This window comes from Trachypithecus francoisi, unplaced genomic scaffold, assembly GCF_009764315.1.
Source record: "Trachypithecus francoisi isolate TF-2019V2 unplaced genomic scaffold, Tfra_2.0 Lachesis_group19, whole genome shotgun sequence".
In the NCBI taxonomy this organism is placed as follows: Eukaryota; Metazoa; Chordata; class Mammalia; order Primates; family Cercopithecidae; genus Trachypithecus; species Trachypithecus francoisi.
Genome location: NW_022681464.1, coordinates 24682163 through 24699758, shown reverse-complemented (window position 1 = coordinate 24699758; position 17596 = coordinate 24682163). Strand labels below are relative to the sequence as shown.

The 17596-nt window shown below is 36.0% G+C and overlaps 1 protein-coding gene across 1 annotated transcript in view; it reads left to right on the top strand.

The window, feature by feature from the left end:
* Nucleotides 1–17016: 17016 nt before the first annotated feature.
* The window catches only part of DSG1 (desmoglein 1), a 35792-nt gene continuing 35212 nt past the window's right edge, over nucleotides 17017–17596 (top strand). Inside the window, exon 1 of the mRNA XM_033178064.1 lies at nucleotides 17017–17276. Within this exon, the coding sequence (XP_033033955.1) occupies nucleotides 17229–17276 (48 nt within the window). The 5' untranslated portion in view covers nucleotides 17017–17228. The remainder of the gene's footprint in view (nucleotides 17277–17596) is intronic.

Here is a 17596-nt window from a genome sequence, read left to right as displayed (position 1 = left end):
TTGTTAAGCAAATATTTAGAGAGGAATACCTAGCATTTAAGAACATTATTTTAGATTCTGGTTGTATACATAAGATGGCTAGGAAACTTTCCCATCAGGGCCCTCATTCTCAACTTGTGCTGAGGAGGAAAAGCTTATCACAAGGCATCCGAAGATGCCTTGCAGGTGAGTAACATAAACCAACTGTTGAAGGAGCACTGGAAAAGCAGCACTTGGCCCTCAGAAAACAATTCTGTTGTGGGCTGATGTGAGCAGGCCAGTGATGATTGCAAAGCCACCTGCTAGGGTGTGTCCTAGTGAGGAAATGCTGGAGGGAAGAGAATGATAACCCATATGACATACCATTCCTGTGAGGGCTTTTGCAGCCCACTCCACAGCCGGAGAAGGAAGTTCGTCTGTGTCTCCCATTGGAATAAAATAAGGCTGGACTAATTACAACAAAGCTAACCCCAAGAACAGTCAGCTGCCAAGTCCTGTCTCTTTCAGCTCTCCAGGCTTTGGCTTACTGAGGATTTGGAAAACTCTGTTTCCTCTAGGATTATGCATTCTCCACATCCCTCATCTACAACATCCTCCACATTTCATTAAGACCCATTTCAAATGTTAGCTCCTCTCCAAAGACTCCTCTCACTCTTTAGGACAAATTAGTGTTTGCTCCTACAGAATTTTGTACAAACTTCTATTACAGAAATTGTCATATAACATTTTAATTTACATATATTCCTCCAGTAGACTTTGTTTGTTAGCCCACTTATATTCATATTCTCCCTTATATTCATATCCTCAGATCCTAGCATGGTGAACGCTCAATGAACAATGCATTCTGCTTCCATGTTCGTGTGTGTGTTTCTGACTACTTGGCAGCTTCCACTGAAAGTGCTCAAATTGTCACTGGCAACCCTTTTTGCTGGCACAGAGATTAGCACTACCTTTTTTGACTTCCATGTTCCCAAAACAAGGTCCCTGTCATCTGCTTCAGGATCTTTAGACAGTGAGAGGCTGAGATTATTTAAGTAGAGGGCAGAAAATATATCTAAGAATATTAGAGATATCTATAGATATCTCTAATAAAATAAAGACCGTCAGACAACAATCTGGGATTTGGAAAATTAATATCATCAGGCTCAAGTAACTTCCAGTGGCTATAAGACCATTCATAACCATCTATCTGGTTTTATCTCTCACTACTTCCCTTCATACACATCATTTCATCTCAGTTGCACTATCTGAAGTTACACAAACTCACCAAGATTTCTCCTTCCCCTTATTTAGTTTCTATAAACTTTGCTTGCATAGTATCTCCATTTTTCAAATGGGAATATCTAAGACTTATGAGCATTAATTGATTTGGCCAAGGTCACTCGAGATCAAATCAAGTGGCCAGGATTTGAGCTCGGCTTTGTCTGACTCCAAAGCTCGCTTTCTGTCCCACTATGCCAAGCAATTCCTCAGCAACATTCAAATTGTTTCCCATTGCTGAGATGTCATAAACCGGCAATAAGAGTTTAAGTAATGGAATACACTCAGAATCACTGTAGTCTGTACTTATTTGTAACAGTTGTGATAAATGCATGAGAACATCTTTACAAATAAAATTTTATTAACCAGATATCTATAAAAAAGGTTCTCAGATTTTAAAGTATATCCAATCCACTTTGGGTGCTTACTAAAACTATAGTTTTGTGGGTCTCACTCTCTAGAAATGTGGATTTAATCAAACATAAAATAAAGCCTAAGAATTCACAGTTTAAGCACACTTTGGAAAACAGTTTTCTATATACTCTATTATGCAAGACATTTTAAGTGTATTTTAGACACAATTTTCTATACTCTATTAAGTAAGACATTTATTGACATCAAATTTAATACTTCTGGATGGAAGCAAATATTTTCAATGGTAAAATATTTTGCTAAGATTCCGTAGTTTCTGCTTGATATGATTAACATGGGTTAGAGTTGATGATATAACATTGACACAAGATTCCTGATAGAATTAGGTGTTACTTCTCAATCAATATATCTGAATGTATGCAGATTTTCCTGGGTGTTCTTCTCACTAACTCTAAGTCTAAAGTTCTGTGACTCACAATATACAAGTTTGACTGCTTGCATGTGCATTTCCAGAGGTTAGTCATCAGCATTTCCTACCACCTAGCTGATTATATCATGGAATTTTGATGATGTTTGCAGTTGCTCTAGTTGAAAAACCCTCCCAAGAACCAGAAACACGTTTTTAAAACCTGTTTCTTGTTGTAACTCTTGCCATAATTGCCAAAAACGATTTGCTGCTCACTGGCCGCAACTGCAACATAATTCTTGAAGTCCCTAGCAGTAGAAAAAAATGTGAGATATACACACACACACACACACACACACACACACACACATCACTGCTTGGGATGAAGGGATGAGGAAATAGATGGCTTTAAAAATACTAATTATTCATTCAAGAAGTTGTAATGAAGTAGAGTTTATATGGCAGTAACTGTGAGATACAGTCTAGAGAGTTGCTCTAAGACCTGAAGTGGCAGACTTTCTGAAAAAATAGGGCTTTAATTCAATGTAACTCAAAATATTTATTATATTCATGCTGGGTCCCAGGCAATGGTAAGGACGCAGAGGGAGGGACACATGCTCCCCCACTTTAAGGCCCTTTTTACTTCTCAGGGAGCATGTACACAGGCTCTAGAGTACAGATTCTACCATCATCAACACCGGTTCTCATGGCCACATCCTAAGCCTTAGGAAATCATTTTACTTCTATACATCTGAACTCAAATATGAAAGCTTTACAATCAAACTCTACTATCCTTCTGGAAATCTCATTCCTTTGCTTGTATTAAAAATACGTATGTCTTTTGACCTCACAGACTCCTAACCCATACTCTGCACTTCTTCAGAATTAATCATATAAGGGATCTATTCTTTGCTTCCTTCCCTTTCCAGAACATACCCCATAGTCTGTTTGGATATTCTTGCCAACACTCACCTCCACATAATTATAAGTGCTTCTGGAATTCTCCAACAATCATCTATTTTCAAATTGGTTAGTTTCTTTAGGATTTACTTCCATCTTCTCAGATCTCTGAACGAAGATTGAAACATACCCTTCCTTCTTGAAACTCCACTTTGCTTTCATTCATTTATCCATTAATCCAAAAATATTTATTATATGCTAGGTTCCAAGAACACAGTTTTGATTAAAACGTTTTACTTGTTCTCAGGGACATAACAGTCTGGTAGTGAGGATAGAGAGTAACAATCACACGAATACCTGTAAACTTGGCAACTATGACAGATGTGAAGGAGGAGATGGACAAGGGTCCCAAGAGCTCCTTCTGGACTGAATGTAATATAAGATGAGACTGGAGAGTGGGCAATAAATATTTTATTTATAAATAAGTGTTAGATAATGTAGGACTTTGCAGTCTCAATGAAGGACTCTTGTTCCCCTTTATTCTAAAAGTTACCAAGGGGTGTTTTTTTGTTTCGTTTTGTTTTTTCTTTAAAGGAATTGATATGCTTAGGTTTGCTCTTTGAAATTAGTTTTCCACCTTTATTGTAGCAAACAGATTGGAGGCTGGCCAGCATAGATGCAGACCTGCCAGAAAGTTATAACAAAAATTCTGGTGAAGGACAATAATCACCTGGCTAACATAGTGATAGTCAAGATGGAAAAAAGTGAATGAACTTGAGAGATATTTTGGATGTAAAAATCAATATACCTTGGTGATGGGTTAAAATACAAGAGTGAGAAAAAAAGAATGTTGATAATATCTGTTGGGTTTCTGTCTTGCACAACTAGATAGAAGGGGGTATTATTATTTTCTGGGAAGTGATCACTAGTGAAGGTGAGAATGAATTTCCAACACATTGAGTTTGAATTGTATTTGAAAATTCCAAGAGAAACGTCAAGTAGGCAATTGGATGTGTAGGTTTGGAGTTCAGGAGAAAAGGCCTCAACTGGATAGATCTATCTATAAGTTGTTATTTGCATCAGATCACTTTTGGGAGAGACAACAAACAGGAAAGAGGGACACAGACCGGAGCTTCATGTGACGATACATTGAATGGGTGGTTAGAGAAGAATATACTGGCAAACAAACAGAAAAGTAACAGTCAGAAAGTTGGAAAGAACATCAGGGGAATTTCAGTGCTCTTCCTATTCTCCTATCTTCAGGAGTCGCATGGAAACTTTTTACCTCAAAGCATTGCCTTTGATTTAAATTACGTTGGACTGAGCTAGTTCTATGACTTCTTTGAAGCACATTTTCTGTCTCCGTAGCTGACTCTTCTTCTTTCTAAGCAAATATGGACAAGCCAGTTTGCTCTTCGGATATTTTCATGTCTTTCTCTTCAGCTCTCCCTAAATGATTTCCTCCACTTATGTGATATCATTAACACCTTTAAACTGACAACTTTTACATATATATCTTTAATCCTCATCTCTATCCTCAGATGGACAAAACATCATCTCATCGAGTTGCTGCGCCAATACTATATATGTACCATGCTGCAGAAAGTCAATTATGAAGCTTAAAATATTTTTACTTTTTGTTATAAAACAAAGGCCTGTTAATCGTAAACTGTAGAAATGTATCAGAAGAATAGAAAATTAAGCATATAATTATTTCTTCAGTTAACAGATTTTAGTCAATAATTACAAAATTTTCTATGCATGTAAAAATACATCTACACAACATATTTTTATTTTTATACACAAGTGTTCACTTTGGACCCATTATTCTACACACTTGATTTTACACTTACTGTAAGTTGGACACCATTCATTATCAATATATAAAGATCTGTCATTTTTTTTTGTTACGCCATACAAATGATCCCAAATTTTCTGACCAAATTCTATTCTAATAGACATTGGGGTTGCTAAGAACTTTTCATTATTACAACAACAATGAAATGAACTTCCTTGTAGGTAATTTTTAATCTGTTGTGCCAGTGCATCTTGAGCTAAATTCAATGAATAGAAATTGTTGCATGAAAGTGTATATATTTTTTAATTTTGTTAGCTGTTGTCAAATTGCTGTCCCAAAACATTATATAAACTTACACTTTCACTTCAGTCAAGTAAATGATTTTCTACTTCTGCCTCAGTAATAGATATCTAGTATTTATAACAAAACTCTAGTACTTTTTTTATAAAGTGCCAATCTGATGGATGAAATTTTTTTTACTTGTTTGGTTGTTGGTGTTTTCTGCTATTTATATATCTGATTTTGACTGAGGGTGAACATCTTTACTTCTGCATATTAACCATTTTATATGTTTTTAAATGCAGGATCTATTTGTGTTCATGTAAGTGAAAGACCTCTTTATTTCTTTTGCCTATTTTTCTTTTGAGTGATCAAATTTTTCTTATAGTTTTACAAGAGTTAAGTATATGTTTTGGAAACTAGACTTTTGTTTGTTATATATGTAAAAAACCTTTTTTTCTACCTTGCCACTCTTTTTGTTTTGCTTATGCTTGATTAACATATAGACATTTTAACTTTTATGTTGCTAAATGTGTCAATCCTTCTTGCTCCTGGATTTAGAGAGACATTCCCCACTTCAGGGTACTTCCATTTTTACTCAATTATTTTTTCCTTACTATTAGTTTCTTTTACATTTAAATCTTTTTTCCATCTGGAATTTCTTCTGGCATAAGAAGTTGGTGAATTTTGTCTAAGTGGCTAGCCACATGCTCAACACCATCTTTTGAGTTATGTACATTTTGCTCAGTGATTTGAAAAGTCATCTTTCTTTATTTCAGACTAGAGAGCTTTTGTTACCTCCTCTATTAAGTTTATTTCTGGATCTCTAACTAATATTTTATTCATTTCCCAGTTCCAAATTGCATTAATAACTATAGTATTACAATGTTTAGTAATCTGTCAGACTTGACTTTACTAATTACTATTCTTTTCCAGAATGTTCATTTCTATTCTTATTTGTTGTTCCATATGAAATATGAAATAATTTTGACAAATTTGACACACACAAAAGACTTGGAGGTCTCTATATGATATTGGCTCTTTCTGTACAAAAACAAGAGCACCTTTCTATTGATTCATGACTTCTTATGTCTCTTGAGAAAGCCTGCAGTTTTTGTCAGGCAGGTGCTACACATTTCTTCTCAGCTTCTTTATAAGATAGTTTATACTTACAGTTGCCACTTTAAGTGGGACATATTTATTTCATTATATTCTGTAACTAATAATTATTTATTTAATATGTTTATTAATTATGTACTCAATATTCTTAATTAAATTTTCATGTGTCTTACAAGTTATAATTGATTCTCTTGGAATTCCCATGTAGACAAATTTATGATCTATTAATATAATAATATTTACTCCTTTCCAATATTTTCCTTTGGCTATTATATCTACAAACATTAAGAATGTAATAGTGAGATTATTTTCCCCCTGATTTTAGTAAAACTGTGTTTACCATTTGGACACTAGGAATAATAGTAGATTTTTGTATAATACATCATTTTTATTAAGTGAGAAACCATCCTATTTCTTTTTATTTATTCTTTCATTTAAAAACAAATGATTAATTATATCAAGTTTTTCAAATATGCATAGAAGTTTTTTTTTAATTTGAGTTGTTATAATGATTGATTACTGTAATAGATCTTTTTAAACATTAAACTGACTTGCATTTTTAGAAAGAATTTCAATTGGTCATGACTTATTCTTTTACTGTGCTCCCCAAATTTATACATCAGTGTATTATTTCAAACATTAGCAATTATATTAGTGAATATGATTATTCCATTCGGCTTGTTGCTGTGTTGCATTTTGTGTTTGCTCTCTTTGTCTAATTTGTTTGCAGAACCATTTTTTATCATCTGTCAATGACTAAAGATACAAATTACAACCTCTTTGTCCTCTAGTTTGCCTGTGGGTTTTGTTTAGCATGTTACGCTATTTCACCTGATGCAAAAATATTTATAACAATTATCTCTTCACCATGTATTGCAATCTACATATTTAGTTGTCTCATTTTTTTTTAATTTGCCTCATCCAAACATGAAAAGAAGAAGTCAAACTCTTTCTCTTCACTGAGAATATGATTGTATATTTAGAAAACCCTAAAGATTCTACCCCAGAAGTCTCCTGGAACTGATAAATGATTTTAGTAAAGTTTCAGGATACAAAACTAATATACAAAAGTCAGTAGCATTTTTTATACACCAACAACATTCAAGCTGAGAGTCAAGTCAAGAATGCAATTTGATTCATAATAGCCACACAGGAAAATAAAATACCTAGGAATACATCTAACCAAGGAGGTGAAAGATATCTACAAGAAGAACTAAAAAACACTACTGTAAGAAGTTATAGTTGACACAAATGAAAAACCATGTCATGTTCATGGATTGGAAGGATCAATATTATTAAAATGGCCGTACTGCCCAAAGCAATCCACAGATTCAATACTATTCCTATGGAGCTACCAATGTCATTTTTCACAGAACTAGAAAAAAAAAAACTATTCTAAAATTCATATGAAACTGAAAAAGAGCCCAAATAGCCAAAGCAGTCCTGAGCAAAAAGAACAAGGTTGGAGATATCACATTACCTCACTTCAAGCTATACTATAAGGCTACAATAACCAAAATGGCATGGTAGTGGTACAAAAACAAAGAAGGCATGGTACTGGTATAAAAACAGACACATAGACCAATGACATTAAAAATACTAAAAGAAATGAACATTTAAAAACTTTCTTTTTTTAGAGTCTAAAATGCCCAAAATCAAAATTTTAAATTGCCCATTTTCCCATAAAATGTCCTTTACTGCTATTCTTTATTGTTGATGGAGGCTCTGTGATCCAATTAAGGATTGAACGTTGTATTTGGTTTTATTTTTCTTTGAGTTCTGGGATACATGTGCAAAACATGCAGATTTGTTACATAGGTATACATGTGCCAATTGGTTTGCTGCACCTATCAACCTATTATCTAGGTTTTAAGCCTCGCATGCCTTGTCTGTTTAGTCTCTTTTGGTCTAGTACAATCCCCTACTATATTTTGTATGTCATAACAATGACATTTTTTAAAGATCCAGGTTATTTTTTATTAGAAATTCTAAAATTGATGTTTTTAGGATTGTTTCTTCTTTTGATAATTCAGGTTAAATATTTTGGGCAAGAATACTGTGTGTGACATTGTATAGTTTTCATTACATCATGAAAGGAGGTACATATTGTCAGTTTGTCTCATTATTAACAATACTAGGTTTTATCAATCAGTAAGATGGTGAGATACTTGGAGACCATGTAAACTCCTAGTTTTCTAACAAACTTTTACTCAATAGTATGAATACCCATTGATGGTCTTGGTCTGAATCCGTTATTTATGTTGCTGGGTGCAATATCTCAATTTTCTACTTCTATCATTTTCTTCTCTATTTACCAGCAATCTTCCCTAAAGAAAAGTTTACTCTTCACTACCGCCACCTCACTTTTGAGGAACACTGTGGACTCATGTATTCTTTTTCATTCAACGTGCCAAATAGCTCATTAGCGTCAATTTTTAGTACTTTTTGCAACAAAGACACTAAAACTATGATTGCATAGCAAAAGTCTTTATTATTATAAGGTATATGCTGTAGTAATTAAGTGGCACAATATCTACAACTCACTTTTAAATTATTTAGCAAAAGATGTGTTTATGCATAGAAAGAGCTAATAGGGCAAAGTGTTAACATATTGTAAATCTGGATAAAAGTTTGCATTTTAAAGTAATAATAGAGAAAAAAACACAAACAAACTACATGTTAAAAGCTGATCAGTTCTTCCACAAAAAACTCTAACAGATTCTTTTTGTTGTTGTTGTTATTAATGGGATAAGTATCTTCCCTGTGCACCTAATTTCAAAAGAAGGAAAGTGTTTCCCCTGAGCCTCCATCACCCTATTCCTCCACCCCCTTTGAATCTGCCATCTGCTACTGTCTATTTTAACTTCATCATGCTCCCATCTCTCTTCCCCTTCCCACTGAAATCACACTGTTTCAGGTTCTTTACCTAAACTATTATGGTAGCCTCCAAATTCATCTTTCTCCCTGTAGTGTCTCTTGCCTACCCACTCATTACAGAGCTTCCAGGACAAACTCCAAAAACACAACTTTAAGGTCAATACCTTGCTCAAAAGCCCACGCTGGTTCTCTATCTGCCATCGAATATAGTCCAAATTTCTCAGCAGAGCATTCAAAGTCCGTCACGTTCTGCTTTCATTCTATTTTATTATCAGCCCTGCTAACTCTCACAAGTGAGACACTTAGTCCAATATGACTCCTTTGGGGCCTGAAAAATATGTATTTCTTTCTGCCTTCTTTTACATCTGCATCTTTATTTGTTGTGAATGTAGTCATCCTGAAAATTTCAAAATCTACCTCTTCCACGAAGTGCTCTCAAATTCCTTTAATGGGAAAATTATTTCCCTTTTGCAGGGGCTCATAAAATGCTATAAATCTTTCCTATATGACATATGTCAGTGTGCTTAGTAAAAGGAACAAGCCTGCCTCATCACACCTTTGAGATCCAGTCAAGATGATAGCCTTCTTAAACTTTGAAACTTCTATTATCTATTTTTTTTTTTTTTTTCTTTTTGAGACGGAGTCTCGCTCTGTCGCCCGGGCTGGAGTGCAGTGGCCGGATCTCAGCTCACTGCACGCTCCGCCTTCCGGGTTTACACCATTCTCCTGCCTCAGCCTCCCGGGTAGCTGGGACTACAGACGGCCACCACCACGCCCGGCTAGCTTTTTGTATTTTTTTTAGTAGAGACGGGGTTTCACCGTGTTAGCCAGGATGGTCTCGATCTCCTGACCTCGTGATCCGCCCATCTCGGCCTCCCAAAGTGCTGGGATTACAGGCTTGAGCCACCGCGCCCGGCCTATTATCTATTTTTTAAAAATTTCTCCTGGCTTGCTGAGAATGATGGTTTCCAGCTTCATCCATATCCCTGCAAAGGACATGAACTCATCCCTTTTTATGGCTGCATAGTATTCCATGGTGTATATGTGCCACATTTTCTTTATCCAGTCTATCATTGATGGGCATTTGGGTTGGTTCCAAGTCTTTGCTATTGTGAACAGTGCTGCAATAAACATACATGTGCGTGTGTCTTTATAGTAGAATGATTTATAATCCCTTGGGTACATACCCAGTAATGGCATTGCTGGGTCAAATGGTATTTCTCGTTGTAGATCCTTGAGGAATTGCCACACTGTCTTCCACAATGGTTCAACTAATTTACACTCCCACCAACAGTGTAAAAGCATTCCTATTTTTCCACATCCTCTCCAGCATCTGTTGTTTCCTGACTTTTTAATGATCGCCATTCTAACTATGTAACAAATCTGCACATTCTGCACATGGATCCCAGAACTTAAAGTAAAATTTAAATTTTTTTTTTAATTGTCCTGGCAACTAGCACAGTCCCTACCAGGGCTCAGGAAACATCAGTGCAATTGGATTTTTAAAACTATAGTCAAAAAACAGTTTCTGAAAATGATGGAGTAAGCTGTTTACATGCCCACGGGCTATACACATACCCCTAAATGAAAAATATCCTGGACAAACATCAACCACGACTATTACCTTTCATATTGGTGTCATCACTATCAAAAGCCGGGTCTTCAAAAATGAAAGGCAATGGTGGAAAAATCTTAAGGCCATAAGGGTGACGGCACTTTGTTTCCATCAAATACAATAAATAACCTGCAGACATAAATTTGCCATAATGTTTTTACAGTATAAAGTCATTTTCATCTGAGAGGAAATATGGAGTTACTGCATTTTCTTTTCTTTCTTTCTTTTTTTTTTTTTTTTGACGAGGTCTTAATGTTGCCCAAGCTGCAGTGTGGTGGCATGATCTCAGCTCAGTACATCCTCTGCCTCCCAACTTCAAGCAATACTCCCACCTGAGCCTCCTGAGTAACTGGGACTACAGGTGTGCACCACCACACCCAGCTAATTTTCACATTCGTTTGTAGAGACAGGGTTTCCCCATGTTGCCCACGCTTGTCTTGAACTCCCAGGCTCAAGCCATTCTCCTGCCTCAGCTTCCCGAAGTGCTGGGATTACAGGCATTAGCTACTGCGCCCAGCCTACAGCACTTTCTTAAGAAGAGGCATGACATAAAGAAAGCAATGTTTTAGAAACACTATTATAGAAAAGAAATACAACATGGATTAAAGTGAAGAGTTTGGATACAAAATGTATAATCAGAAGTATGCACAGCAATGCCAGGTGAAGGGGGCCTAGAGAGAAACAATGAGAGCAGAAATGAAGACTGAAAGGCAAAGTGCAGACAATAGAAGCAATTGACTATGGCTGTATTCAATTAAACACTATAAAATTTAAAGTATAAGATGAGAGATTTAGGTAAGCTACAAAGAAAGGAAGCAATTAAGTATTTTAGCAATCAGTTCTATTATGCCACAAATGTGTAGCCATTAACGTTATAAGATTTCTCTCATGTCACCTCCAATAAAACTGGGCTATGGATTCCCAGAGCATCTTATGTACGCTTCTGTTCAGCAAGTGGAAAAAAAAATCTGTTGTTTTCTCCATTCCACTTAGCTTGGAGCCTCATGAGGGCAAGGACCGTATTCTATCCATCTTTGTAACCTCAGTCACTAGTATAGTGCAAGGAATATCGTAGGCCAAAAAAATAAATGCTGTAGAACTGGCCTGGTGATAACATATTACGAGAAAAAAAAAAAAAAAGCCTGAAGTTGCACATGGAATCCAAACACTCCAGTGGGATGGTGGCTAACCCACGTAGGTATGTGAGTAGAACAGTCTTCCGGAAGGGAGTGGAAATACTTCTGTGTCAGTGTGTTTGCAGCTACAAGGTAAGCTCCTTAAGAGCAGAGTTCAAAATTGTTTTGAACACCGTGCCTAGTACAGTGATGAACATGTAGCAATACTCAGAATTATCATGTATTTTTAACTTCTTCAAAACACAAGCAATAATAGTTTAGTCTCTTTCACCATTCTTATTTCATCATAAAATACTCACATATTAGATAAAGGTCACAGTTCTCAAAATCATTTAAGATTTTCCCTTGTTCGTAAACATTGTTTCTATATAGAGAAAGGCATAAAAAGATGTAATGCTGTTGAATTCTCATTCTAGAATTGACTAGAGAAAAATAATTAAGATTTCCCTTAGATCTAGTTTAAAAGAAAGGAAGGAGAGTTAGGCTGTAGATTATTTTGGTCAATTATAAACAAAATCTCTCTAAACATATAAAACTAAAACTACAGTTTTATTATAAATATCATTTTCTCAGTGATCGGTTTGTTTAATTTTTTTTTTTTTCAATTTGAGATGGAGTCTCACTCTGTTGCCCAAGCTGCAGTGCAGTGGCACCATCCCAGCTCACTGCAGCCTCCCCCTCCCCAGTTTAAGGAATTCTCCTGCCTCAGCCTCCCAAGTAGCTGGGATTACAGGTGTCTGCCGCCACACCTGTCTAATTTTTGTATTTCTTAGTAGAGATGGAGTTTCACCATATTGGCCAGGCTGCTCTCGAACTTCTGACCTCAAGTGATCCACCCGCCTCGGCCTCCCAAAGTGCTGGGATTATAGCCAAGAGCCACCACGCCTGGCCTAGGTTTTTAAATTTTAATAGTTACTTTTAGTCATCATGATTTCTGTTCACATCGTTGAGATCAATTTTGTGACTTCTCCTAAAATCAACGAATCTACTCATGAGTCATATTTCGTATTGCAAGCTATAATCTATTCATCTAGTCAAGGGATTGTCAAACATTTTCTGTAAAGGACAAGAGAAGTAATTATTTTAGGCTTTCTACGCCAACATGGTCTCTGTCATAACTTCTTAGCCCTGCTGTTGTAGAGTGAAAGGAGCTACAATTTATATGCAAATGACCATGACTGTGTTCAACTGAAAAAAAAACAAAAACCACACAGTGGACCGTATTTGACCCAAGGCAATAATTTGCTAATGTCTACTTAAGTTCATTATTTTTACTTTTATTAGGAAAATTTTCAAATATACACAAAACAAAGAAAACCATATGCTATGATTTAGATTTAACAGTTGTTAATATTTTGTCATATTTATTTTATCTGTTTCATTGCTGAACTATCATGAAGAAAATTTCCATCATCATGACATTTCACTCCTAACATAATTCACATATCTGTAAAAATAGACATAATGTGGCCAGGCACGGTGGCTCACACCTGTAATCCAAGCACTTAGGGAGGCTGAGGAAGGTAGAACGCTTGAGGTCAGGAGCTCAAGACCAGCCTGGCAACATGGTGAAACCCCATCTCTACTAAAACTACAAAAAATTATCTGGGCATGGTGGCTCACACCTGTAGACCCAGCTACTCAGGAGGCTGAGGCACGAGAATTACTTGTTCTGGGAGACAGAGGTTGCAGTGAGCTGACATCGCACTACTGCACTCCAGCCTGGGCAAGAGAGCTAGCTGCATCCCCCAAAAAATAAAAAGACATAATATAATATAACCTGATAAAATAGATCATACTTTTCTACAGTTCCTATTTACATTTTCCAAGATATTCAATATCCCAAAATTACTTCTATAGCTCTTTTGTCCAAACCAAAAATCCACTTACCAACCAAACATTGCATGTGATTGTTATATATTAAAAAGAAAAGTGTCTTTAAATCTAAAATGCAACCCCCATCTCCCAGACATACGTGGATGTGACATTGACTCTTTGAGGAATAGTTTAATTTTAAATAATGTGAACAAGATATATTAACACACTATAGAGGCAAAAAGAAAATTTTTATTCATATAATGCCTAACATATTTACTTCAATTTTTCCTCCAGTTTTAAGTTTTTTACCTTTCACCTATTTTTTAAACAATTTGTAGAGTTCATTAGGATAATTTAGACACATATATAAAACTAGAGGTTCACATATAACATTAAAATATAGTTAACAGTAATTTACAGTATATTTCAATATAGCTACAAGAGAAGAATTGTAAGCTTCCCAACACAAGGACATAATAAATGTTTGAGGTGACGGATATCACAGTTGCCCTGATTTAATCATTATAACAATGCATACAGGTATGCAAACATCACATGCACCCCAAAAATATGTACAGCTATCATATATCGATTTAAAAATACTTTATTGCTAAATGGAAAAAAAGCACATTCCAGAGAATTTCTCTGAAATATGAATTCATGCTATGGATGCTATGTAAATGAAGGTGGATAAAACAGTTACTGTCTTTAGGCTTGAGAACTTCTAGATCAATAAAACGTGTTACTTTTAGTTAAATACACAGATTATTTTGTTTTTCAAAATTACTTTTATAGAGGCTGATTATTTTGTTTTCTTAAAAGGTATTGCAATATTTCAAGCTAACAACAAATGTAGACATGCAAACACTTAAGATACATTCTGGAGTTTGCAATGCCTTATTAAAAAGAGGAAAATCCTCTTCTCTAGAGAATTTTAGTCTCTATAGAGAACTTTGTCAGCTCACCAGGGAAATTCCAGACAGAAAAATCACCCCAAATTTCACAAAATTTTTATGAAATGAGAACTGTTGCTATGTACGTGCAGGTACACATACTGAACAATGTTCAGAGTAAAGAAAAGGAGTTCACTGAGACGGGACAGAAGAAGCAACAGTGTGATGTGAGGTTACAGATGAGGTTGCTGGAAGAAAGAATTGAAAACAATGTGAATACGGAAATGAAACAGTTTGTGTTGCCTATGCTGTAAAGTATGTTAACTCATGGCATTGGGAAAGAGGACCACTAAGTCAGGAAAAGGGACAGGACCAACTGAGATAGGAGTACATGAAGGAAAACTAAGTAAATGTGCCAATTGAAAGCTGGAACAACGGTGGGGTTCTCAGTTAAGAAAGGCATAGAGTAGATTGAGAGAGTTGAGTTTGTAAAAACTAGAAGGAATTAAATCTTGGAGTAAGAGAGAAGATAGACAACAAAAGTAACAATGTCTGCACTGTCCAATATGGTAGACACTAGCCACATATGGTTATTTAAACTTAAATTAAGCAAAGTTAAATATTCTTTTCCTTAGTCGTAATAACCATATTTTAAATCCTCAATAGCCACATATTATAATGTAAGTGTCTACCACATCTGACAGCATAGATAGAGAACATTTTCGTATTACAGAAAGTTCTACTGGATAGCACTGTTCTGAGGACATTAAAATGAGTAAGAAACAGAAAAAGGCAGGGAAGGAGGCAAAGGAGAGAAAGTGATTAATAATTTCCCTCTCCCACTGTGTTTAACATCGAAATGGCTTTCGTGTGATTGCCAAGACAGACGCTGCTCTGCAGTGCTGGAGTTCTACCACACCTCCTCTCGAGAAAGATGTTTGAGAGGTTGCTGCCTTATGAATTGCCTAGTCAGATAGGATGGTTGGAGCGAGGCTTTGAGTTAGAGGTGGAGTCAGGGTTGGGTTTAAGGAAAGGTAACTTAATGGATGAAGAAGGCCCCGTGCATGCCCTAGCATCATGCCCAGAATCCATGGTACATAAACATTGGCTTGCCACTGGAAAGCTGCAAGAGTAGGTCCAGTTGTCTCTGGTGCCCAGTGAGTCTTCTGTTATTCATGGTCAGACAGCCTGATACTAATATATTGCTCAGACTAAGTCATAGGTTTATGCAGTCTATTTTACTTGACATTTCTCATTAGAGAAAATTGACCAGCCCATCTTTCTAAATTTTATTTATTTACATCTGCTATTTACAATCATAAGCATTCCTATTCACTGCAAATAAACATGGGCAGCCTATCTCCTACCCTCTACAGTCTATGATGGATAATATGAAAATTCAAACCACACATCTTCTTTGCCACAAATCTGCAGTGAAATGACAGCCTTCTTCTATAGACTCTCTGACCCTCAGAGATATTCTTCCTTTTGGAGACATTTTGAGTATTTTTTGACCATAATCAACATCTCATCAGATAGGTCTCTTGTTTCAAGTAGCTGTTTCAAACTCTGAGGGCATCCAGTGTCTATGAGCTTCCTGCCACTCACAATATTTATACTAGACATTGCCAGGGGAAGAGAAGAGAGTCCAAAAATATGTCCAAATGCTGCCTTGTAAAGGTTGCTATTTATTTTCACAAACCTCAGGGCTGCATTCAGTTTCCCATCTACATGTGTAGGCAGCCATTTCTTCAGTGTATTCCCTGTGTTCTAATTGGCTCACTGTACAGGTTCTTGGCTCTGTGCTTGGGAATTGTCATTGACTTTTAACCCACCTCACCTGCTAAGCAGCTTTCTGTGTTTCCATTAGTATTTCAGGCACCAAATCACATTTTTAAAAATTATTATCAGGATTTTAACTGGTAGTCCTCACTATTCACCCTTAATTAAGTTTAGTAATATTTAAATTTTTATTTTATTGAATTTTAAAAAAATCATAAAGAAAGAAAAATAATTAGGGAAAGAAAATCATTCTTTCAGAGGGAAAATGGAGGATTCCTTAGACTTAAGGCTGGTCAGTTAATGGGAATTGTGACTTATGCAGAGGATCTAATAATTGTAAGCATCACGGTTTTACTTGTTTGAATTAATAACTTTAAAAAAGCCTCACTCGCATTAGCAAATTTTCCTTCTCTTAACAGCTGAAAGTAACTGAAACTTTCCCAACATCTACTAAAATGGAAAGTTTGTAATTTTCTACTATGACCCGAGGGTTTGGCTATAAACAGCAAATCGAATGAATAATATGAGCATTCAAGTTATACCTGCCTGTTGACTATGGGGAGAAACTAAACTACCTGTAAAGAAAGCATGGGGTGAGAAGCCCCCATCACCTGTATAACCCTCCATATTTCTGTTCACTTTAAGAGCCTGCTACTGAAAACCTTCAGTAAAGGAGTGAATCTTCCTTGCCCCATCGAGAGTTGCTTTTCAGCTGGAAGAAGGGTGTGTCCCCGAGTTTTTACCTGGGAGCAATGATGATCTTGTCAAGCATTTCAGTGAGACCAGCCCAAGTTTTTAGGGTGGGGATCCAGACTGGTTATACGTACCTTCAGTCCTTCTCCCAGAGGAAGGCAGAAACACCTCAAAGCCTGCATGTAAGAACATCTACTGAGAAATTATTTTAATCAGACACCAGCTGAGTGGGAGAAAGAAAAAGAACAGAGAAGAACAAACAAAACTCCCTTGGTCTTGGATGTAAGAGAATCCAGCAGAGATGGACTGGCGTTTCTTCAGAGTAGCTGCAGTGCTGTTCATTTTTCTGGTGAGTGGATTCTGGTAAAAACCCTTCATAATCGTGCTCATTGTAGACAAGTGAAAACTTTTTAGAAAATATTAGCAGGCATTATTTCTAACCTAAACCCATTTAAAATGTATATTAATGACAAGGTGATTTTATGAACTAGATTTTTCAACAGCATTTCTCTCTTTAACTGAAGACTCAAGATCATGTTAATGCACCAGTGTCAACTCATTGTATTACATCTCTGACACTGAAGTCATTGCTAAGTCATGCTGGGAAAATATTGAATTTAGGAAATTCCTGTCGCTAGTTAGCAGCACTTTGTGGTTCAAAATCTCTTT